Raw genomic sequence first — 23,787 nt, 5'->3', positions numbered from 1 at the left:
CAGTAAAACATAGGCAAGGCAAATCGTGTGAGTATGAATGTTTAGGTATATAGTAAGAGATGGGCAAATGCAGATTATTTCTAAATGTGAATGTCAGAAAGACAGATATAAACAGGCAGATCATCTGTGGGTATGAATTTCAGAAAGACAGTAAAAGATGAGCAGAGGCAGATCATGTGTGGGTATGAATGCTAGAAAGACAGTAAAGAGAGAGGCAAATCATGTGCAGCGAGGAATGTCAGTCAGACAGTAAAAGATGAGGAAAGGTAGATGATATGTGAGGATATATATCAGGAAGACATGAAGAGACAGGCAGAAGCTGATTATGTGTAAGTATGAATGCACAAACACAGTAAGAGATGGGCAGAGGCAGATCATGTGTGTGTATGAATACCAGGAAGAAAGAGATGGGCAGAGACAGGTATGTTGGGCATCAATGTCAGGATGCCAGCAAGAGATGGGCAGGAGCAGATCATGTGTGGGTATGAGTGTCATGAAGACAGTAAGAGAAGGGCAGAGGCAGATCATGTGTAGGTGTGAGTGTCAGGAAGGCAGGAAGAGAGGTGTAAAACATCATGTGTGCATATGAATGCCAGAAAGAAGGTAAGTGATGGACAGAGGCAAATCATGTTTGGACATGAATTTCAGTGAGACAGTAGGAGATGGGCGGAATCATATCGTGTGGGTATAAATATGAGGAAGTCAGTAAGTGATGGAAAGAGGCAGGTCATGTGTGGGTAAGCATGTCAGGAAGATGGTAAAAGTGTCCCATCATGTGTGGATATGGACCTCAGGAAGAATAAATGTGATGAGCAAAGCCAGATCATGTGTGGATAGGGGTCTCATGAAGACAGGAAATGATGGGCACAGCCAGAACATGTATGGGTATGGAACACAGGAAAGTAGTAACTGATAGGAAATAACAGATCACGTGTGTGGGTGTGAGGCTCAGGAAGACAGGTCAAGGTGACAAGATTCAGATCATGAGTGGGTGTGAGGCTCAGGAAGGCAGCTGTAAATGGGCAGAACCAGGTCATGTGTGGGTATGGGGCTCAGAAAGACAGAAGGAAATGGGCAGAGTCAGATCATGTGTGGGTATGGAGCACAGGAATCCACTAACTGATGATAGGAAATGGCAGAACATGTGTGGATATGGAACACAGGCAGACAGAGATGGGCAAATCCAGATCATATGTGGTATGAATGTGAGGAGGGCAGTAAGAGATGGGTAGAGCAGACCATGTGTGGGTATAGATCACCGAAAGTGACCAACTGCAGGACAGCTACAGAACATACGGGGATTGGAACACAGAAATAAAGAAAAAGATGAGCATATCTAGGACATGTGTCAGTAGGGATCTCAAGAAGACAGAAGGAGATGGGCAGAGGCAGATCATGTGTGGGCATGGAACACAGGAAGATAGTAAGAAATAGGGTGGCATCACCGGGTCATTATAGTGGAGTTGCAGCAGCTGTGAGTGCAGGAGGTGGACTCCATGGTGAAGAATCTGGAGAGAGAGACCATCTGGAAGCTGCAGGGCCTCATGTTCCGGTGCACCACCAGCTGTTGTGCACATGCAGCAGGTGCACTGGTGCATTGAATGCTGCCATGGGCCTCTGGCTCAAGCCCAGACCTTGGGGACCAGCAAGCTGGAGAAGTTCCAGGACCACCTGACTGGGTACACCATGCATTGCAATGACAAACCCAAAAACTCAACAGATGCAGGGGGTAAGGAGCTGCAGGTGAAGCAGCCACTGGACGATTGTGTGACCAAGGGTGTGGATGGCCACACGCACCTCATCCAGACCATGAGCAAGGCAAGAAAGGTTTCTCTCTTATCAACTGGGAAATAAAAGTCTTTGTCAGTGGCCATTGGGGCTATCAGGGCAAAAATATATTTTTTAAAAGGAATGGGAAGTTAATGAATGAAGAAATTAAGAATGATACCAAGTGTAAGGCTTATGCCACTTGCCTCTGGAAACTGGTTCAGTCCTAAAAAGTGAAACAGAAAAGAAAAATGGTGCTAAAATTTGGGTCAGAGATATTACAGGAGAATGTTTTTAAGCCAATATTTTCTGTGGCCAGGGCTTGTCCTGGCAGTGGGGATCTCCCTTGTCACAAGCCAGAGCACTCCTAAGGACCAAATTTTTCTTTCTCCACAGGGCCCACCAGGCTGGCAGGACAGATTCGATGGAGTTTGAGAAGAGCTGTTTTTGTTCATTGCCTCCTGTTTCCCAGAAGCATCACCACACTGTTTTCCAGAAGCTGGGCAACAAAATCCATGAGGTCACTAACTTGGAAGAGGAAAAGAGTTTTCTGGGTCTTTATTTCCTTGTTTTTGTGTTATTTATACAAAGGCATAAAGTTGATTTTATGATGTGGAATTGGGAGGGAGAGTAGTTTGGAAAAGAAGTTTGAAAGGTTCCTTGTGGATACCCTCTTCTGGCCGTCAAGGTGTGGGTGTGAGTGTGCACATCTTAAAATTCTTACACACTGCATCTTTCAGCCTTTTCAGAGGACATCTTTCATGTTTTCAGAGGACCACACAAAAACATGAGCAGTGATGTGACACTAATTATGGGAAACAGAGCTTCCCTCTTATTGACCTATGGGCCCTGAGGCTGTCTGTCGAAGAATGACAGGACAACCTTGCCCTCACATTTTCCCCTGGAGGAGAAGGAGGTTTTGGTTGTGATCTATACTAGTATTTTGGAATAAGTAAGAAAGGAGGAGCTGCTGGCTATTTGGCTGATTATAAGACAGTTGTGAAGCAGTGGATTTGGAAAAACCTGGTTTTCATAGAACAGAATGCAGTGAAAGCCTAAATCCAGCATTGCTTACATAGCCTCTGAATGAACAGAGCCCAATCTAGACAAACTCCTGACCACAGGAAGTTCAAGTGAGAAAAAGTAAGCAACTTGGGCTAAGATGAGCTGTGACTCCCCTAAAGCAAAGGAGGGGCAGTCCCCCATTACCAAAGACCATTTTTGCCTGGGGCCTTTGCAACACACAGCCTTCCTACCCCAGCATGGGACCTGATTGTTTTGATAGCAAACTCACTGCACTTTTTTTATCAGGTTATTACTTGAAATGACAATATAGCCTGTCTGTTCCCTGTTTCCAGGCAGTGATATATTTTCCTAGTGGTTTCATTTTTAAAATAAATAAGGCTTAATTTCTCACCTCCCCCACAAAAAAGAAATAGGCAGATAAAATAGTATGGATCACAGGAAGAAAACAACTGGTTTTCTTTGTGATGTGAACATCACAAAGACAGAGATAGGCAGAGCCAGATGTGTGGGTATAGAGGACAGGAAAACAGTAACTGATAGGAAATGATAGATCATGTGTGGCTATCCCACACAGAAAGACAGTAAGAGACTTGCAGAGGCAGATCATGTGTGAGTATAGACCACAGGAAGATAGTAAGAGATGAACAGAGCCAGATCATGTGTAGCTATGAATCTCAGGAATATGGTAGAAGATGAGCAGAGTGAGATCACGTGTGGCGTGAATCACAGGAAAACAAAAAGGAATGGGCAGAGTCATATCATGTGCCAGTATGGATCTCGGGATGACAGCAATAGTTGGAATGGACAGAGCACATGTGGGTATGGATCTCAGCAAAAAAAGAGATGAGCAGAGTCAGATCATGTTTTCACAGGAATATCACATGGGCAGTGCCAGATCATGTGTGGATGGATCAGAGGGACAGTAAGTGAAGGCAATGACAGATCATGTATCACAGGAGAGCAGCACGTGACAAACAATGACAGACCATGCATGTGTATGGAACACAGAAAGAAAGAGTTGGGAAGAACCAGATCATTTCTGGGTACATATTCAGGAACACAGAAAAAGATGGGCAGAGACACATCGTGGGTTTGTCTGAATCACAGGAATATAAAAAAGGTTGGGCAGAGCCAGATCATGTGTGCATGTGAATCTCAGGGAGACAGCAAGAGGGGGTCAGAGCCACATCATTTGTAGGTGTGAATCTCAGAAAGGTAAAGAGGTGGCCAGAGCCAGATTGTATGTGGGTGTGAGCCTCAGGAATACAGTAAGACATGGGCAGCACAAAACCATGTGTGGGTGTGGGTCTCAGGAAGACAGAAGGGAAGGATGGAGCAAGATTATGTGTGAGTACAGTTCTCAGGAGCACAAAAAGAGATGGGCACATCCAGATCATGTGTGGGTTTGGAGCACAGGAAGATAGTAATGGAGAGGAAATGACTGATCATGTGTAGATATGGAACACAGAAAGAAAGAAAGGGATGGGCAGAGCCAGATCATGTCTTGCTATGAATCTCAGGAAGACAGTAAGAGATGGGCAGAGCCAGATCCTGTTTGGATACAGGGGACAGGAAGGCAGAAAGTGAAGGGCAATGACAGGACCTGTGTGGGTATAGAACACAGGAAAAAAGGAAGATCTGCATGTCCAGATCATGTGCAGGTGTGGATCACGGGAAGCCAGAAACAGAGCTGAGCAGGGCTATGTGTTGAAGAAGATCACATTTAGAAGTGAAACAGTAGGACAGACCTTACGTGGGTACAGAAAACAAGAAGCAAGAAAGAAAGTAGCAGAGATCAGATCATGTGTGGGAAAGATGGAACTAGAAGACTGTCTACTACTAGAAGAGGGGCAGGTGTGTCTTGACAGAAGCTCGCTCCTGCTCGGGGTCTTTTGGCCTTCGACACACACCTCCCTTGACCCCTGTCCATCATCCTTCGGGTCTTGGTAGAAACGACGCCTTCTCCACAAGCTCTGCACAATCTTCTCGGCCAGGTACAGGCTGCCTGGTGGATCTCTCACGGCTGCGTTTTGCACACTCATGAGTTACATAGGTGTTTGTATGTTGCATGCTATCTTCCCAGATAGACTGCGAGCATCCTGAGGCCAGGGATGGTGCCTGTGCTGCGCATTCTCACATGCCCAGGTGCCTGCTGGTCTGCAGTGCCTTATGGGACATTTTCCTACCCCACTTTCTGGTTCTTTGACACAGGGTTTGGAAAACTCCACTTGGCAGTGTGTGCTCCCATCAGGGCTCTTCTGTTTCAGCTTCCACCTGCAGTGCTGTGCCTGTGGGGTCCACATGCATGACCCTATGTCCCAGCTCCAGGAGTCACAACCACCTCCTCGGCTAGATGTTTTGGAATTGACATAGCCTGAAGGAACAATGCAAGGGGTGCAGCATGGCCACGTCCCAAATGACCATAGTACATGGTATCTGAAGGCGCTGTGCATTGTAAAACCCATCTAGATGTCAGAGACATTCATACCTGGGAAAAAAGAACATCTCAGAATTGATGATGTATATATTTTCTCAATCCAGCTTCAAGGGCCTGAGAGTTGTAGAAATATTTCAGACAGGCAAAAGCTTTCCTTAGTTTTCAGGGGTACCCTGTCTTCTGGCCATTTTCATTTTCCGAAAGGTACTTAGTGAGAAAGCGAGAGTGAGCAACTCAATGGCTGCTAGCAAGATATCATGTTAAACCAGTGGCTGGTTGGGGATTTTACAGTTTTTAATTCTCTTCAGAGTCACATCATCCTCCAATAACTCTTTCTTTCTTCCTATAGTTTCAGTGCTTGACTGGCTGTATGTAAAACACAAACATGAAACCAACCAGAAAATAATCTGAAGGCCAAACAGCACCTTATGTCAGTCATTCACTGACATTTGCGGAATGGCTCAGTATGTGCTACTTAAAAACTCCGCCTCAATCTGATTCCCAGGATTACGATTCCATCAACAAGTAATTGATCCCTGATGGCATGAATCAAAGCTGGTGAAACTCACTGCCCTCAAGAAGAGTTCATTCTAGTGGGAAAAGACATCCAATATGCAAATAAACAAGTGATTGAATGAATGAACTATGGTAGGAAATGTATCAGTTGCATCTCACCATATTTTTGAGCTATGGTAATGAATCCCCAAATCCCTGCAAGTTACAACTATAGACACTACTTCTTGCTCACATAATATGAAGGAGGCCACAGGATGGCCTTGGTCCAGGCCCACAAGCCTTCTTGCTTGCTCTAGAACCCAGTCTGTAGGGGCAGCCCCTGTCTGGCCAATGCTGTGCTCACAGCTGAGGGAGAAGCATAAGAGAGATGATATCCCCCATGGGAAGGCTTCTGCTTAATATGGTGCTCTTCAGTCCACTTATGTACTACTTCCCAAAGGCCAAAGCAGGGTTCAGGGCCAAGCACAACAATGGGCTGGGCAATAATTTGCCTTAGGGGAGGAACCACAAATCCCATGGCAATGGATGGGAAGCAATAGTCTTTGTAGGGAAAAGTTAATTGTTGGGAACAATAATCTAAGCAGCCATAAGTTTAAGTGATGTAAAGACAATATAGCAGGGAAGGAGGCTAAGGGGAGCCAGGTGTGTGAGTGCCATGCCGGTACAGAGATGCCACAGAGAAACCGACAAGCTTATAGGAGGGATGAACAGGTGACATTCTGATGTTAGGATCATGATGTATAGTGGAGACTGCTGGCTAGTTACCAAAGACCCATTTCCTCAACATCCTGGGTACATAGACTTTTCCTGGTCACTGTTACAGTGAGGTGTGGCCATGTGACTGAGGTCCAGCCATGGAATGGGAACAGAAGTAATGTGTGCCCTGCCACCAAGTGTTCAAGGACCCCAAGGCCCTAGGGATAGTGGAGCCACAGATGGAAGGAGCCTAGGTCGCCAAATTGCCATTCAGTAGAAGAACATCTACTTCCAATCATGAGCAGGTAAGCTGGAGTGCAATGGCGTGATCTCAGCTCTCTACAACCTCTGCCTCCCAAGTTCAAGTGATTCTCCTGCCTCAGCCTCCCAAGTAGCTGGGACTAGAGGTGCCCACCACCATGCCTGGCTAATTTTTGTATCTTTAGTAGACGAAGTTTCACCATGTTGGCCAGGCTGGTTTCAAACTCCTGGCCTCAAGTGATCTGTCCACATTGGCCTCTCAAAGTGATGGGATTACAGGAATGAGCCACCACACTTGGCTGAAAACAGGGATTTTATGTTCTTCGAAACCCACTGTTGTGACATCGTTGACCTAGGTGGACTCTTCTGGGAGAAAGACTTCCCAACATGGACAATGGTGTATATTGGCAAATATGAGTCATGAGGGGCTTCTTCAGGTGTATGGAAGAGAACTGTATAGGGGGAAAAAGAATGAAAAAGGAACTGAATCCTTTTATCTGAAAAGCCAACATAATTAGAGAGGTAATAACTGGAATAACCAACTGAGAGAGTGTTAAGAACTTTGAAACAACCAGGCCTTGTACTTGGAGGAATTCTCCAGAATGTCCTAGAGGTAGAGGCCCCTTTGGAGACGGCAGAGTGTGGAGGAGCATGGGGGAAGGGATGAGGGTCTTTCTTTTCTGACCATCGCTTCTTCCAAGAAAGCAGCATCAGATTCCACCCTACACTGATAAGTTTCAGGAACACCTGTCATTTCATTCAACAGAACGGCAGACCTGCCACCCTGCCATTTATCTGTTTTTGTGTGTTCAAGTCTTCCTGTTTTCTACACACCTCCCAATTATTTGCTGACAAAGGAATAAGTTGACGCTTTGCACTGTATTGTTTTTCATCTATTACTTCAACCTTGTTTTCATTTCAACCACAAAAGGAAGAACAGATGCTTCTTGATTGTAGGTGGCTTAGCTGTCTTTGGCTAATATTAAGAAACCTCAAGCAAGAAGTCTAAATACTGATCATTACTTTACTGAAATCCTCTGTATATTGAATGTTGCTTGACTTCAAACATCTCTGGAGTCTGAAAAGTATAGAGAAATTTGTCTTCATATTCTGCATACTTTTTATTATGAAAAATTTCAAACATACATGATACTAGAGAGATTTGTATAATGGATTCCCATGTATATGTTACTGGCTACAACAAATACCAACATAAGGCCAACCCTGTTTCATCTGCATCTCCTTCCCCATTGAATTATTTCAAAGCAATCCTAGATATCATCTCATTTAATCTGTAAACTTTTTATAAGATACTTATTTCCAAAGGTAGGGGCACCATCTTATAATACCAATTAGCACCATTGTTAGAAATGAATAGCAACTCTTCAATGTCATCTAATATCCACTGGGTATTCACCTTCCCCCTGGATTGTCTCATGTATGCGTTTTTCCTGTTTTCTTTTAATCTAAACAATGTCATCTGTGCATTGCATTTGGGTGACATGACACTTAAGAGTCTCTTAATCTGTAATCATTCCAAGTTCCCCCTTTTTTCCTTGGCTGGATGCAAGGAAATTGTTAAATGCCTTGCTAAATATGATGGCTTCATCCTAGTACTAGCTAATACCTAAAGGCAAAATACACATTTGTGGTAAGGCTTTTTGCTTAGGACAATGGATACAATTTAACATTTCAAAGTCTCCTTGATAATTGTGAATTTGGGGCAGATCTGATTAGATTGCTTTTGTTTTATTTGTACTAGGGTTGTTGCAAAGCTCAGACTAGCTCTACCATTTTCTTGCCATTCCCTTGGGTTTACATTATTAGTCTTCAGTTAGTGCAGTTTCTTTGCATTAAGCTTTTAAAACCACACGTTCAGCTTTTATGAGCTAACATTTTATATGTCTTAAGCCACCCATCTTTTCACGTTAATATCTATGAAATCAGTTTCCATATTATAATCAATGGTGAGTAATAGTTCAATAGGTAGCATTTTCCTTTACCATTTATTTAACAGTGGTGCATCTTACAATCAAAGAGGTCTTAGACTGATGAAATATACTATTTATTTAAACTAAGTAATATAAAGGCCCCCTTCTATGGAAGTTTTACTCTTCTTTCTGAATGGTCAGCCACCTCTACAGGATAGATATCCTGAAGAAGTTGGACAAGTCCAAGTCTGGCCAAAAACATATGAGCTATTCTGAATCTTCAGAATGGAAGTGATTTCATACAGGATCAGAAGCTTATATGGCTACCAGAAGGTAGGGCCTAAGGTGAGGGGGGAAGTTTCTAGAAATCCAGGAGTGCAAGAGTTGCAGGGAAGCTCCCCTGCCCCCAGTGGTCTCAGCTGCCTGCACAAGTGAAGTAGGTGAGCTTCAAGATGATATCCAGAGGCTGCTGGCAAACTGAACATCTGCCTCCTGCTGATGCTCAAACGTCTGTCCCGTGCAGTCACCAGAAGGAAGCAGCTTCTCCTCACATTCCTCCTTCCAAAATCAGGACACAGCCCCTCTTGTGGCAGAATGTTAAAAACCCCCGTCTACCAGCAAAGGAGTGTGGCAAGTGTCACGTTCGGGCTTTATGTCTCTAAGGACAGGGAGGAACCGAGAAGGGCTGGGATGGTGGCAAGTACCAACAACGTCCAACACTTGAGACACATCAGTGAATATGTACGTTAACTGCAGAAAAGCCTAATCTCTCTCTTCTTACGTGAATATAAAAGGAAAGTTTAAGATATGGGTCCTGCTCCCAATGGACTGACTTCTGCCCCCATGTAATATGTGCAACCACCCCACCCTTGACATCAGTGCACTTGAGCCTCTGAGGCCAGCCAAAGCCAGGTGGAGGAGTGAGGCCAAAGGAGGACGGAAGAGGGCTTGGCAAGGCCAAAACCCTGCCCTGGCTGCCCTGTTGTCCCTGAGGGATTATTTCTAGAAATGAATGTGCTTAAGTGCTTTGGTTCTATGGCAGAAGAACAGGACACACCATTACTGTTGCATAAGGACACATCACTTATGGGCACTTGGCGCTGACTCATGTGTACTGTCATAAGTGCCCTGATGTCCTCCTTTTCATGAATGCTGGTTTATCTGTTATGTTCTAGGCAGCTCGAGGGGAGGAGCTAGGTCCCTTATTTCTTAAAGATCTCCCCTCAATGCTGATACCATCCCTAAAGCCAGAAAGATGATCCCATAACAGTTGCCTCAATTAGAGCAGGGGGAGTGACCAAGCTCAACTTGAGCACGTGCTAACTATGGAGTGTGGCTCTCAAGGTTCAGTCACATCAACTTGCTGACAAAATAGGACAAACAGCCAAGAGAGAGGAAGGACTGTTCACATATTTCAATGGTGGGCTCTCACTTGCATGTCCTGTCAAACCTAGAGCTTTCCCACGTTGCCTGGATCAGGCTCAGGGCACTTCATGAGCAAGCCCGAGCATCAAGCTATAGCCCCAGAAATTTTAACCTACTTCATTTACTCAGTCAACTACAAGGACAATGCCTCCTGCAGCTTGAAAAAGCAGTGCTTTTCCTAATTACACTGTCACTACTCACAGTATTTACTTTTGAATATTACAGAAGGGCATGGTGTTTCTATGCCTACAGAGGGAGGCCTTGGTTTAAAAGTTTGGGAAATCCCACTCTAGAACATGTACTGTAAGACATTTCAATGATGAGAAATCACACAGACGAAAGACCAAAGCAAATTCTAGGTGTGCCTGGAAGGTCTTAGAGCTGCAGGTGCAGAATTCTGTGGGCTACAGAGCAGAAAAGGATGAAATGAGAGACAAAGCCAGAGGAAGATCATTTAAAATTCACAGGAAGGGCAATATGGCTTATTAGTCTTTGGACTAAAAATTTGTAAGCCAGACAGGAGCGAAAAAGGGGCCCCAAATCATTCAAGTCTCACATCACTCAAATCAACACCCCCGTTCCAGCCACTGAGCGTCAGCCCTGGAGCCTTGGTCAGGACCCCATTGTCTCCAGTGAATCACAGGATACGATGCTGAGGAGCAAGAGCAGTGAGGGTTTCTGGGTTCCTCAGCAGAAGCCGCAGCACCTGGAGTGGGGGGCACGGGTCAGTTAAGTGAGGCTACCCAACTGGAATCCCAGTCCTCCAAGGGCATCCTGCTGGGACAGCTGGGCCATCTGGAGGCAGAGGGCCAAGAGCAGGTGCATCCAGGAGGCAGCCTCTGGCCCCCAGTGGTAAAAGAGCAGCCAGAGTTGCCAGCCAGGCGTACAGACTCAGATGGGATGAGATATCTCGCGGCACTTTCTAGCACGCTCGCATCACTGATGATATCGTAAGTAATAAAGGCTCTGACCACAGATACAGCGCATCAACTGAACTTCTTACAACCCCCTGGGGTCTCATTGGAGACCCCCTGTAAGAAATCAGCCCTTGGTTCTTACACATCTGCTTACAGGTAGAATCTGTGCAGGTTTTAAAACTCAAGTATTTGGACACAGAAAGCCACAAGCTTACTAGAGTGGCTGTTTCAGTTCCAACAAATTCACACATTAATATAATGTGCTGATGATAAATAAAATCACATCTAAGGCTTTAAATGAATCGTTGAGATTATTTAACTTTATTTTTTTAAATATGAAAACTGTAAAACATAGTATTTATGTAAACACCTAAGGACTGTTCAAGTGGGTACAGCATCTTCATACAAACAATTTGAAGGAAGACCAAGTTTAAGTAAGAATCTTATGACATATAAGGAATAACATAGATGAAGCTATTCTGTAAATAGTTGCAGTCATGTCTAAAGTACATTTGGTTTTCTAACAAGAAAAGGTACATTATTGCCCCTGGTGAACATTTTCTTCACATTTGTAAGTGGCTAATGGTGACAGCACCAATTCTCATAGCTTATAAACCTTACATTTGTTATACAATGTAATAAGATGTTATAAATTTATAATGAAATAATAGTGTTGAACATGTTTCACTTGAAAGTTCTAACTTACAAAATAAAGCCCCCAAACATTAGTCTGAATTAATGTATCATTCAAAGTGTAGCAGGATAAATGGCTCAGAACTAAGCAAATTAAAAATATTGCATAGGACAGAGAACTTCCCTGTATGGAAACCAATCCATAGATTGTTTCTTGTCCTCTGAAAAGTAAGTTGAGAGGTACTAGTGATGGCAAATAATCCACTTAGATTTCACAAAATAAAACATCTCACAAATATATGGCTCATCCTACCTCTGGGGGAATACAAAATGCCATTTTAAATTAAAAAAAATTACTTGTGTGTATACTTCAGGTTAGAATAAAATATAAAATACTATCTATATAAAGAATAAACACATAAAATAAAATTATATCTCTTAAAAGTTTAGACAGAGGTATCTTTATAGAGAGGTACAAACAATGAAAGTATAGTTAAATGTCCAAACTTAGCCAAAATATGAAAGTTTTAGTAGAATAGTTTTTTGGAAAAAAAGTAGTCAGACTTTATTGAAACCACCCTTGTAGTATATTTCTTGCATAAAATAACCATTCTATCTATCCTATGGTTTATCTAAAAACTGTTAAGAGCACTTCATAAAAGTTTATAAGCTTATTTTTTCTCTAAATCTGAATAAAACATGTAGAGGAATAATAGCAGAAAAGAAAATAACTTATATGGCTATTCTCTTTCTGGAAACTGATAGAACACTGCAGCATCAGACAGACAAAATACTTCAGAAAGAGATTATCTATGGGTACACCTTTAAATTCTCTTCTGAGGAAAAATTCCCATAGATTTAATCATAGAAGTTGTCAACCCCTGATAATACCTCTCTTAGCTGTTTTAGTTCTCTGTATAAGGATGAACCAGAATCAAAGGGGTTTATTTTCCATTTCTTGCATGAAATATATTCGTAAACAATATAATAAGAGTAACTTCTAAAGACCTATAAAGAATGAATTTCCTATTGGACTATTCTAATACTATCTAGCAGTTAAATGGTTTTGAAAGAAGTAGACTGGACTATAACATAGTTCTACAATTCTAGCTATATTTTGAAAGTTACTTTCTGAAAAACAAAAATGACTAAAGGGCAGAAAAATGATCCTACACTAAGGCGGCATTGGTATCTCTGGAAGTTGGCCCAATCTAAATTTGCACAAGGATTTTTTTTTTTTAATTTTCAAAGCATTTTCCTTGTTTAAGTCGTTCAATGTAGTAGCATAGCTTCATGGCCGTTCCCAGCTTCAGCCCCAAGTACTTCAGCATCACGTCGCTTGTGAGTAGGAGCAGAGCCTTCCCATCAATTTCCTGTAGAGAGAAGAAACTTAACAATAATTAGTAATGCTTCCATTTTTTCATCAGAGCAGTTAGTTCTTTATGAGAACATGTAAAGCAAACTAGAGAACAGTTCATTGCAGATGTATATCCTCTGAATATGCATCTGCTTCATGAAAACTATTAAAAATATACAGTGAAGCACCACTTGGTAATGTATAAACTCACTTCAAGTTCTAAGAAAAAGGAAATTTAACCTAATATCTTAAAAAATAAACTGTGTCAAACTTAACTTTAAATACACACACTGTATGTTGAATAAAATACTACACATCCATGACAAAATAGTAAAGACTATGAATAGCAAAAATGAATTTCAGATGGTCATTAACTTTCTGAGAAGGGCTGGGAAGATGAGTATGTCAACATCAGTGCAAACTATAAATGTCTATACAATGTCTTTATGATGAACGTGAATTAGCTGTCTGAAGCTAATTAGACGCTAAAACTAATCACCAACTTTCTTACTATACTGAAAGTCAGATATGCGGCTACTAATTTTATGTGTTAGGATACACTGTGAAAATATTTCTTCATAGTCACAAAGCATCCTTTTAAAATTCCTTATCTTAATTGATCAACTCAAGCTGCTGAAGCATGTGATTTGGTTTTATATGTCCCAGTTTAAAAATAAAATCTTACTCATTTAACACTATCTGAAAACACGTGAAATCCCTTATAGTACGATCTTTGTTTGGCACCTTCTATATTTTTTCCACTAAGCAAAACTTGAAATTAAAGAAACTGGATCTTATAAAACTTTGGCCTAGGATATTACTTTGTAAATGATCTGGTAATAGCAAGAGGGTATTAGCATCACAAATCATCAATAATGAGGCAAATAGAATCAGTTGTTGAATCACTGGTTATGTAAAAAGACTACTCTATTATAGCTTGTGGTTAACCCCTCTTCCTGGTCCTGGTGCCCAGCTGGGAGCAGATGGGGGAGGACCATTGTATCTGTCCTTACAAAGGGGAGGTACACCTGAGTGGCCATGCTGCATCATCATGTCTTGAGAAGTTGAGGCAGTTTGTAGTTTAGGCACTTTGATACCCATTTAAAGAACAGACTATTAGCCTACCATTTAAGGCTAACCTTGGGCAAAATAACCTTTCTGACATATGGAAAAATCAGTTGATAGGGTTCACCCACTATTCACACAGTATCCAGCTGAAAGGCCTGCACAGAGGTCATTCAAAGACATTACAGCAAGAAAACAAGATCAAAAGATACATTACATGGCTTCTGAAGAGGTCGACAAGAGGGCATAATGTCTGAGGATCCGTTTGCTTCAGAAATAGGACTACTGCTTCCACTGACCATGTTGCAGGGTGCCTAGTGAAGTTTGACTCGTCTAAATACTGGTCATTTCCAATTGGTGAGCTTGCAGCTTCAATAGAGAGGAAAAAAAAAAAAAAAGATAAATCACACTTGACCTGATTATTATCCTGAAAGAAGAGATGTTAGGAAGGGAGGAATGGTGTCTTTGTTGAAACCTTCTGTGACGTTCCTAGCAAGGAGTCAAGACTTCGACCGTAAAATCTAGTGGAAGTCTATATAAAGATGATGTGAGGATGCCTACACAAGAGTGTCCCATTTGACCTTCCCTAGATAACAAAAACAGGTTCAGAAGTTAAAGATTCAAAGATCACAACACAGATTAGGCAAACTAAGTCTTCTTTGGCCACAGGCAAATATGGCAAAAGATCTGTCACTTGGGTAAAATTAGGTTAAACTAGCCTAATGTATGACTCTCTTACTTCAAGTATTTCAAGGAATTTCTCTCTTAATCTCTCTCTTGGTCTATCTAGATTAGGTTGATTTTACTAGCTAAATATAATGGAAATTCCCCAAATTTACAGTTTTATAATTGCTTAAATTTCTTTTAATAAATGAATGTCAATAACAACCCCATTATCTTTAAGAACCAAATTAGTCCTTTTATCAAATCTTCACCATGTATTCAATAAGGTTATTTTTAGTATCACTTTACTCTTTAGATTCCTGTCTCTGATGGTCTAAGTGCTAATGTGCATTTTGAAGACAAGATTGCTTTCTGCTAAACTAGGCCAGAAGTAACTTTAACATTATATTTAATTCCTCTTTCATGTTTAATTGCATAGTAATAGAGATTTTGGTCAAAGGTTTATATGTTAAGAAAAGAAATAACTGAGATATGAGGCAATTTAAGTGCTCATACTTCAGAAAGTTTTAGCTATGCTCTATACTAAGCTGTGTTGAAATTTCTCTGTGTACTGCTAAGTATTCTTTTACTCACCCAGAGTGTTAGATTCCCTAAAATTAGTGTGTGATGCCTAAAGTGGGTTTCATAATTAGTTAGGAAAATTTGTTTCTCCAACCAAGACCATCCACACAATTTGATCTTTGTATGTGTGAGTGAATTAGCCAAAAGCATACCCTTTCTTCCCTATCATCTGGGCTCTTGCCATCTCAGGAGTGTTTTTTATTTACCTAGGGAAAGAGTAAAGAAAAAATAGAAGATTTAAAAAATCACAATGAGGCAGAGCTCTAGAAGTGCTACTCACCAGCTCTGTGACCTTGGGGACAGGGAAATAAATGTGCCAACACCACGGTGTCATTGTAAGTGGGGAAGAGGGGTGTCAGTTGATTGGCACAGTGCCTTGCACATAACAGACACTCAATAAATGTTAGTCATCATTCTGAATATAGCCTAAAACCAGCTCTCAAAATAGGAAATGATCAGCTTCTACTAGTTTGCATCACGGATGTTGATAAATGCAGGTCAAATAGTGCTACTTGTAGATATGGCATTTCAAACTCACCAAAACCAGAACGGAAGCAGAGAGATGATCCAATGTGCCTATTCTCCATCAAAGCTGAGTAACTCATCATCTCAGGGGCATGTACCAAACTGGGCTCTCCCTGGGCCAGCATACCTGAAGGTGGTACTGCAGAAGGGTGGTCAGGCGAGTAGTTGCTGCGGATGCTGTTAGCCCTAGGGCTGCCAAGGTAGGGCCCTGAAGAGCTAGGCATTACACCATCAGATGCATAATATGGTTGATAATCATGCTCAGGGTAGTCTGAGGGATGCACTGGACTCGGAGTGCGGCTAAGGACTGGGTCCTCCTCTGGCTCAGCTCGCTGGTATTCTTCCATGCGAAAGGATGGTGCTGGATTGTTGCTCTGGGAATTATCCTCCCGCATTGACACCGGTGAAGTGGGACTATAACTTTGAGGGTAGGAGAATGTCTCATAAGCCTGACTTTTCTTCATCTTCTGGAGTTTAAGCTTTTTAGCAAGCAGGTAAGAATAATTTCTGTACGCATATCCATATCCAAAGCCAAATGGCTTCTGAAATCACACAAACGCAGCATAAACCAACAGTGAGTAAAAAAGTAATGAGTAGTAAATACATTAATACTTATTTTCCATGCAACATTGCTTTACATTATTAAAAATAAATGCTCCCTTTTGAGTATATAATTAATTCTTCTTCAATCCTACATTTTAATTGTATTTTACACGATAGTTACAAACATAAAAATACGCAGTGTCATAAGTTATCAAACCTAAACTTCAGCATTCTCCCAACTGAGTCTAGTCTCTCCATCTGCTGCTACAAGTATATACATGCCTTGCTAATCTCACACAGTTACTGGTACTCTCTCACTTCTAGCTGATTGGCATCTTTACAAACCAGAGGTTTATCATAGTTATAAAAATGTTTTTTATAACACTTACACGATTGGTCCACACTGCTTTTGCATTGAAACGTTGGATTTTTGAAACCTTTCTACTAATGATATCAATCTTCTTATCCAGGTTTTGGATAGCATCATATATAACCTATTACAATACAATGTAGTTATAGGCGTACAGTGTATAATATAATGTAGTTTCTATTTCAAAGAAAAGTAACATGAAAATACCATTAAGTCAAATGTTAACTGCTAGACACAGCAAAAGTTCTCAAGCCATCAGAAATGTCTTGCTTCTATTCAAGGCCTGGCTGTAGGTGACACAGAGCCAATAGGCTGAGTTCAGGAGCCCCAATGTCTCTTCCCCTGCTCTACCCCACGTAGGCACTGAGGAAGCTCTAATGGTGGCGAATGAATTGCCACAATGCCTCTACACTAGCACACTGATGATGGAGACGCTGCACATCAAGGAAGGTGCTATTTTAGGAAAGAAATGCTCAAATCTGCTAAAAGAACAAAGACTCACTTTATAATGTTCATATGTAACATATATGTTCATATATCTACAAATATGAAGCCTATATTATAGACAGCAAATGTTCCACTCCAGAAAGAAAATTGAACCAAATATAACAGATGTGACTTTTGGCTTCAAAGTACTTTTAAATCATGCAGTCAGCAATTAACCTTACAAAACCATGGAGTACACATGAGATTTATATGTCAATCAAGCACATAGGAGACTGATAAAAATCTGAGAATTCTTGAAATACGCAGAAACTTTGGGTAAAGAAAAATACACTTAACAAAGGGCCAGAAACATTTCCTCATTAATTCATTCATTAATTCAATTAAACCTTTATTGACAGCCTACCACCTGGCAGAACTACTTTGCTAGGTGTTGAGAACATGGACTGAAAGAAGGCTCCTGATCAGGTGTAATCCCAGCACTTTGGGAGGCTGAGGCAGGTGGATCGCTTGAGCTCAAGAGTTAGAGACCAGCCTAGGCAACATGGTGAAACCCCCGTCTCTACCCAAAATACAAAATATTAGCCAATTGTGGCAGTGTATGCCTGTAGTCCCTGATACTAGGGAGGCTGAGGTGGGAGAATCACCTGAGCCTGGGAAGTTGAGGCTGCAGTTAGCCATTATTGTGCCACTGCACTCTAGCCAGGACAATGGAGTGAGATCCTATCCTATTTAAAAAAAAAAAAAAAAAAAAAAAGCTCCTGTCCTAAAGGAACTGCCATCTCAGCTGGGGGAGAGACAAGTAAAAAGAGGATTCCAATAGACAAAGTGATTAATAGCCTGGAACAGCGGTTTGCAAAGTGTGGTCCACGGAACGGTGGCATCAACATCACCTGGAAGCTCATTAGAAATGCCAAATTCCAGGCTGTACCCTAGACCTATGGAACTGGGAACTCTGGGAGTAGGGGCAGTGGTCTATGTTTTCACAAGCCCCCAGGTGATTCTGATGTCCCCGGTGAAAACCACTGGGCTGTGACACTGAGGTAAACAGTACAGGCTCTAGGGGAACATGGTTGGGGTCAAATACTAGAGTCCAGCCATTTATTGGCTGTGTGACCCTGGGCAGGTTACTTAACCTCTCTGTGCTTCAATGTCCTCATGTAGGGAATCGGGATGAAAATCTCTCTCAGGGTTCTCTTGAGGATGAGAACCTTGCCATGGTATTAGGTTAATGCTAACAGAAACAACACTACACTATGCCCAGTTCAACAGTGCTCAGTGTTATTAGTTACTAGTGTTACTAATGTTATTACCAGCACTGTGACACAGGCAGGAACAGGAGGCTAAGTGTGCAGAGAAGAGCGGGCCTAACCCAGGCTGGCAGTCATGGAGAGCTTTTCAGATGAGGCGAGGTCTGAGGTGAGAATTAAAACATGAGAAGGCACTCACCAGGTGAGGATGCATGTAAGGGCTTACAGGGCAGAAGAACAGCAGGTTCAAAAATACCCACAGAGAAAAACAGGAAGCCAGGTGTGGAGACAGCAAGTACCAATGACGTTCCAGGAATGGGGCTGTCATGGTAAGGAGAGAGTCAGGATGACAGGAAAGGAGGGATGGGAGGCAAGAGAAGTGGCTTCTCCAAGCTGTGGGAGAACTTGTAGACAGAAAGGAGGGAATGGGACTGGAGCCAGAGGAGAGAAAGGGATGCCCGATGTGGGGGCAGCTCTGAGTTCAGGGAGGGGACCAGAGGCAGAACAGGGACTGAAGCCAGAGGAGAGAGAGGGATGCCCGATGGGGGCAGCTCTGAGTTCGGGGAGGGGACCAGATGCAGAAAGCAGTGAGGGTGTCAGCCCTGGTCACTAAAATGGTCGTGAAGGGGTCAGAAGGGTGAGGATGGGGGCAGTTGGTTGACTATGGGGACAGATATGAGGACTTGGAAGGGAGGACTGCTGGACTGAGGTAGGCAGGGGACCGCCAGCAGAGGGCGTCCTCCTCTGCTCCCAGCATAAGCAGGAGGGAGGTGGACTCAAGAGGGAACTGGGATGAAAGAACAAGGCAGGCTGCAGCAATACCCCTGTGATCTAGAATGGACAGGTGAAGAAAGAGCCAGTCCCTTGGGAGGAATGGAGAAGGGCCCTTGGGCCATTTCAGGCTGACCATGGCCCTGGGTACCTCCTCCAACAGACGCTACCTCCCACCTCAGCATGCAGGCTTGCTGAAGGGGACTCTAACCTAGCAGTGCAAGGGGAGGCAGGCTGGGGAGAACCCGCTCCCTCCCTCCCCAGCTAGCCTCTGCATCCACTTCCCCACAAGACTCTATGTGTTCCTTGGAAGCACTCCAGTTCTGTTCTTACCCATGATCATAATAAACATCCAAGCAATTTTAGTTTCCAAAGCATGTTAGCTTATTCCATTCAAGAAACCTTATATATGGTAAGAAACATTTTTTTTAAAATAAACCTTTATTACCTCTGGGGTACTCAACTCACAAAATTCCCAGTAATCACATCTCTACCAACATGGTGATTCTTACAACTCCCCTCAAAACTACCTTAGGTATGTTTCTTTATAAACCTTGATGGGCTGCCATTTTGTTTCCACTGAGATATCTTGATGTGCATTTAGGCACATACTAAAGTTCATCCAAATCAGTCAATTTCCTTTACAGATTTTGTAGGGGAAACTAATTCAATACTGAGCAATCCAGATGAAAGATACTTAACTAGATTGGGTTGGCAATGAGCTTTTTAAAAAGCTACAAAATCTACATGTTGCTATTTCAAAAATGTCACCAGGAAATGCGGCTCTAACCAGAAATTGTTTTTAAAAAATAATCACAACGGAGTGATAATCATAAATAATTTGATAGGCAAAATTTCAATTAATTGTACACTTTCATTTTATGTGAGATAAGGAGAATTTTTGCTTAACATTTTAGAAAACTACATTGAAGAGACAGAACTTCCATACCTGGCAATAGGTAAGGACATCATCAACTGGCTTCGATTGCTCTTCAGTATTACAGGATGCATCAGCTACAATAATCGGTTCCTCCTAGTAGTTTTAAAGTGGTTAATGCTTTATTTCTGAAATAGTCAAGCTGAACACCAGGGGCGAGGGAAACTATATTTATTTATTTAAATTGTTTTTATTTATAACCAACTTTTTAATGGGTTTCAGAAGTCTTAATCTAAAGCAGAGATTTAAGAAATTCACATTAATATGAGAATGAAAATGATAACTGACAATTGAGAAAGGAGGCAATAAAAGAATTTATTATATCGGAAGAATCCAGGTTTAGAGTTTTGTACTGAAAGTGAGTACAAAACTACTCTTTTCTACTATATAAGAAAAAGGGGGAAGTAAAATGGTTAAGTGCTCATTCTCTGATGAAAGAAAGCATTCAAATTCAGGGGAGAGATATTTTCTTGATTGTGAGTTAATGGGAACTCCATAGTATATGAGGAATTTAAATCTTTTTCTTTAAAACAGCAAGTGTTAATATATTTGGCAATTAGCAATTAACACTACTTACCTCGGTTTTTGGTTCACATACAAATTTAGGTTTTGTTTCATATGCATAAAGAACAGTGTCGTCATCATCATAAGTAAGTATTCTTGTTCTTATCTGAGGAAGATTTATCAACAAATTAAAAGGAAAGATGAAAGACAGAACTAAAAGAAAAGTTGAGGGTTTAATTTCACTTTCAAGAAGGTTTTACAAAGGGCTATTTGTGATAGCAAAGGAACTTTGATCATTGTAAATACTATGACTACAAAAAGATGTGTTTGCGGAACTGTGTTCTCATTAACCCAACAATACTTAAGATAACAGTTTTCACTAAGCTTAACCCTTTATACACTTCATGGTAGAAAGACTAGTCCTTTAGCACCAGAACTACTTTAAAAGCAAGTATTTCTATCCATGAACAAAAAAAATAAATGCTATATGGTTTTTGATTTCTAAATAATCCAACAGTGCCCCTCTGTGGACAAGATAGAAAACATCTGAGCACCTATTTTTCTTGATAAATTAATCTCTAAATTATCTTAAAACTTTTAAAAATAAGATAGGATATAAATAAGTAGTGAATAACCATTACAATTCAATATAATAACTCTTCATTCTAAGAATGAATTATGAATTATAGGAATAATTTTAAAATAAACATACTTGGTAGCTATGTATGTTTTTGTTTGAAAATACATGATAGAAATTACAAAAAAATATGGAATTAGGTTACAGTTTAGTATTTTTAAAAATATACTATCCTACTCTTGTATAGTGTCTCATGCTTTTCAAAGTGCTTTTACATAGTTATGTCAGAGAAAAATGACTCTTGGTAGGCAGTTAACATTATCTTCAAAGATTTTTAAAAAACAGTAGAACTGATAGTAGTTAAGAGAATTGCCTAGGCTACTTAGGTAGCATTACCATCTATGTCCTTATGTAACTAAAAAAAGGTGTTTTCTGTTAAGCCAAATTATATACAGTTTAATAATCTATATATTGACTCAACTTGAAGGATTAAGAAATATAGAAGAATATAACAGAAATGTAAAAACAGCACAACTACTTTGAAAAACTGTTCAGCAGATTCTCACAGAGTTAAATTTACGTGAACTCCATAACCTAGTAATTCAACTTCTGTTTACCCAAAAGAAATTTAGTGTGTGTTCACAAAGAAACTTGAACACAAATTGTCACAAGAGCTTTATATATTACTGCCAAAATATGTAACAAAAATTCAATTATCTATGCATTTTACTGTATAAAATTAAATTTAGAATAGAAGTATAGCACAATAAAAATAACAAAGACAGATTTTCAATTTGAATACAAACCACATCAGTTTCACTGGAGCCGCTAGACATCATTTTTTTGATACTGCTTAGTCACCTAAGAGTGACAAACCTCTACTCCTGAAAAGCAATGCATAAAAAAGTTACTTCATATACTTACTACCTTAATAATATGGATATGCTCTCAGAATGCTAACTCAAATTGAATTGGACTTTGGGTTGAATTTTAAAAAGTGACAAAACCAGATTTCTTCCATGGCCAATTTAGAATAAATCTTTTAAAACTGAAGGGCTATATTGCCCATGACTATAAATAAGAATCAAATCAAACACATTTACAAACTGTGAAGTGACTGCTTAGTAACTTACAGCCTACAGAGTAAATACTGGAAACAAATGAAGAAGAGAACATAAGGGCTAACTGCTTTTGTAAAGGAGCTCCAAAAGGCTCTTGACTAAGGAGAACGCATTGCCTCCAAAATGAAAGCCAGGAGTCTATTCTGGATTGAGACCCCACCAGTATGTGGGCTGGGCAGACCATGAGAGATACCATCTTCTCACACACCAGGCTTTGAATACCAGCTGAGATGATCTCTAAGGACCATTTCAGCTTTCAAGTTAGGATTGCCTTATTACATTGCATATTAAACCTAAATAAATGGCTGTGAAAGGCAAGCCAAACAATCTAGAATTAGGAAGGTTCAGTTATGGCTCTGAATCACTTAACTACGGAAATAGAAGATATTGGCTACAACAGTATCAGATTATATCTTGTACCAGAGATTTGCGTTGAAGGTCTGCATCCCAGTTACTGGGAAGGGTATGTTAATAAAAGAACTACTTCACTTTATCCTTCCTGAGCCAGAGCAGTAATGAGAGGCACAAGAAAGTCATTCAAGTTTCATCTCTTTTCCTGTTTCCCTTTCATTCTATAGTAGAGACACTAATGACCATTCTATAGTGGAGATACTAATGACCATGAGCCCAAGAGAGAGAAATCAAAAGGGGATAAAGAAGATGGGAGAACTCAAGTGAGATAAATGCACACTAATGTTGCATAGAAGTATCAAGTTATAAAATACCTCTAATTGGAGCTGTAACTTCAATCAAATTTCACTTTTTAAACTATTTGAGTTTTTCAGACCATAAAACTTATACAAGCTATGAGTAATTCAATTGTGGTATATTCATACAAAACAACTACACAGCAATGAGAATAAACCAACTACTGCCGCACACAGGAAGGCCGAATCTTACAACCATAAACCTTGAGTTTAAAAACAGCCAGACACAAAACAGAATATAGTATATGACTCAATTGACATTAAACTCAAAAACAGGCAAAAGTAACCTATGGTAGAAAGTCTTTCCAAATCAATACTTTTAGATTTATTGTAGTTTCTGTAATGACTTCTTAGTGTTCTATCTCGTAAATATGCCATGATTTATTAAACCAGTCTCAAATTCATAGATATTCAAGTTACTTCTAAAGTTTTGCTCTTATAAAGAACACTGCACAACAGTCTTGCACCTGTGGAAGTAGTTCTATGGGATAAATTCCTAGAAGTAGAAACAACGGATAGGTATCCATGTTTGAAAACTCTCCTCTACTTCTTCCCACTAAGAAGGGCTGTTGGGGTCAGCCAGATGTTCAAAACTAAACTAAGGTGGTATCCTGCTGGTCCTGCATGTAGTTTTAAAACCAAGACAGATAATAAATAGTACCAAATCGCTTCTTGGCATCAGATGACTAAATGACTTTCCTCCTTTGATCTACTGATGCAACATATTAGTACATTTCTTAATGTTTTAGGGGTGAGGGGTCC

The 23,787-nt window shown here is 40.8% G+C and overlaps 1 protein-coding gene and 1 pseudogene across 1 annotated transcript; one reads left to right on the top strand and one right to left on the bottom strand.

The window, feature by feature from the left end:
* Positions 1–444: 444 nt before the first annotated feature.
* On the top strand, positions 445–1,854 carry LOC108312680 (annotated as a pseudogene).
* Positions 1,855–11,289: 9,435 nt separating this feature from the next.
* Positions 11,290–22,566, bottom strand: SCML1 (Scm polycomb group protein like 1). Its single transcript, XM_037742815.1, has 7 exons — positions 22,527–22,566; positions 20,694–20,833; positions 20,129–20,209; positions 16,734–16,838; positions 15,929–16,343; positions 14,249–14,400; positions 11,290–12,982 (listed from the first exon to the last, which is right to left on the bottom strand). Exons 1-7 carry the CDS (start codon positions 22,564–22,566, stop codon positions 12,848–12,850), a joined length of 1,068 nt encoding a protein of 355 aa, XP_037598743.1. The 3' UTR covers positions 11,290–12,847.
* Positions 22,567–23,787: the final 1,221 nt, after the last annotated feature.

Source organism: Cebus imitator, unplaced genomic scaffold (genome assembly GCF_001604975.1).
Source record: "Cebus imitator isolate Cc_AM_T3 unplaced genomic scaffold, Cebus_imitator-1.0 Scaffold128, whole genome shotgun sequence".
Classification (NCBI taxonomy): Eukaryota; Metazoa; Chordata; class Mammalia; order Primates; family Cebidae; genus Cebus; species Cebus imitator.
This window is presented reverse-complemented; position numbering and strand designations above follow the sequence as displayed.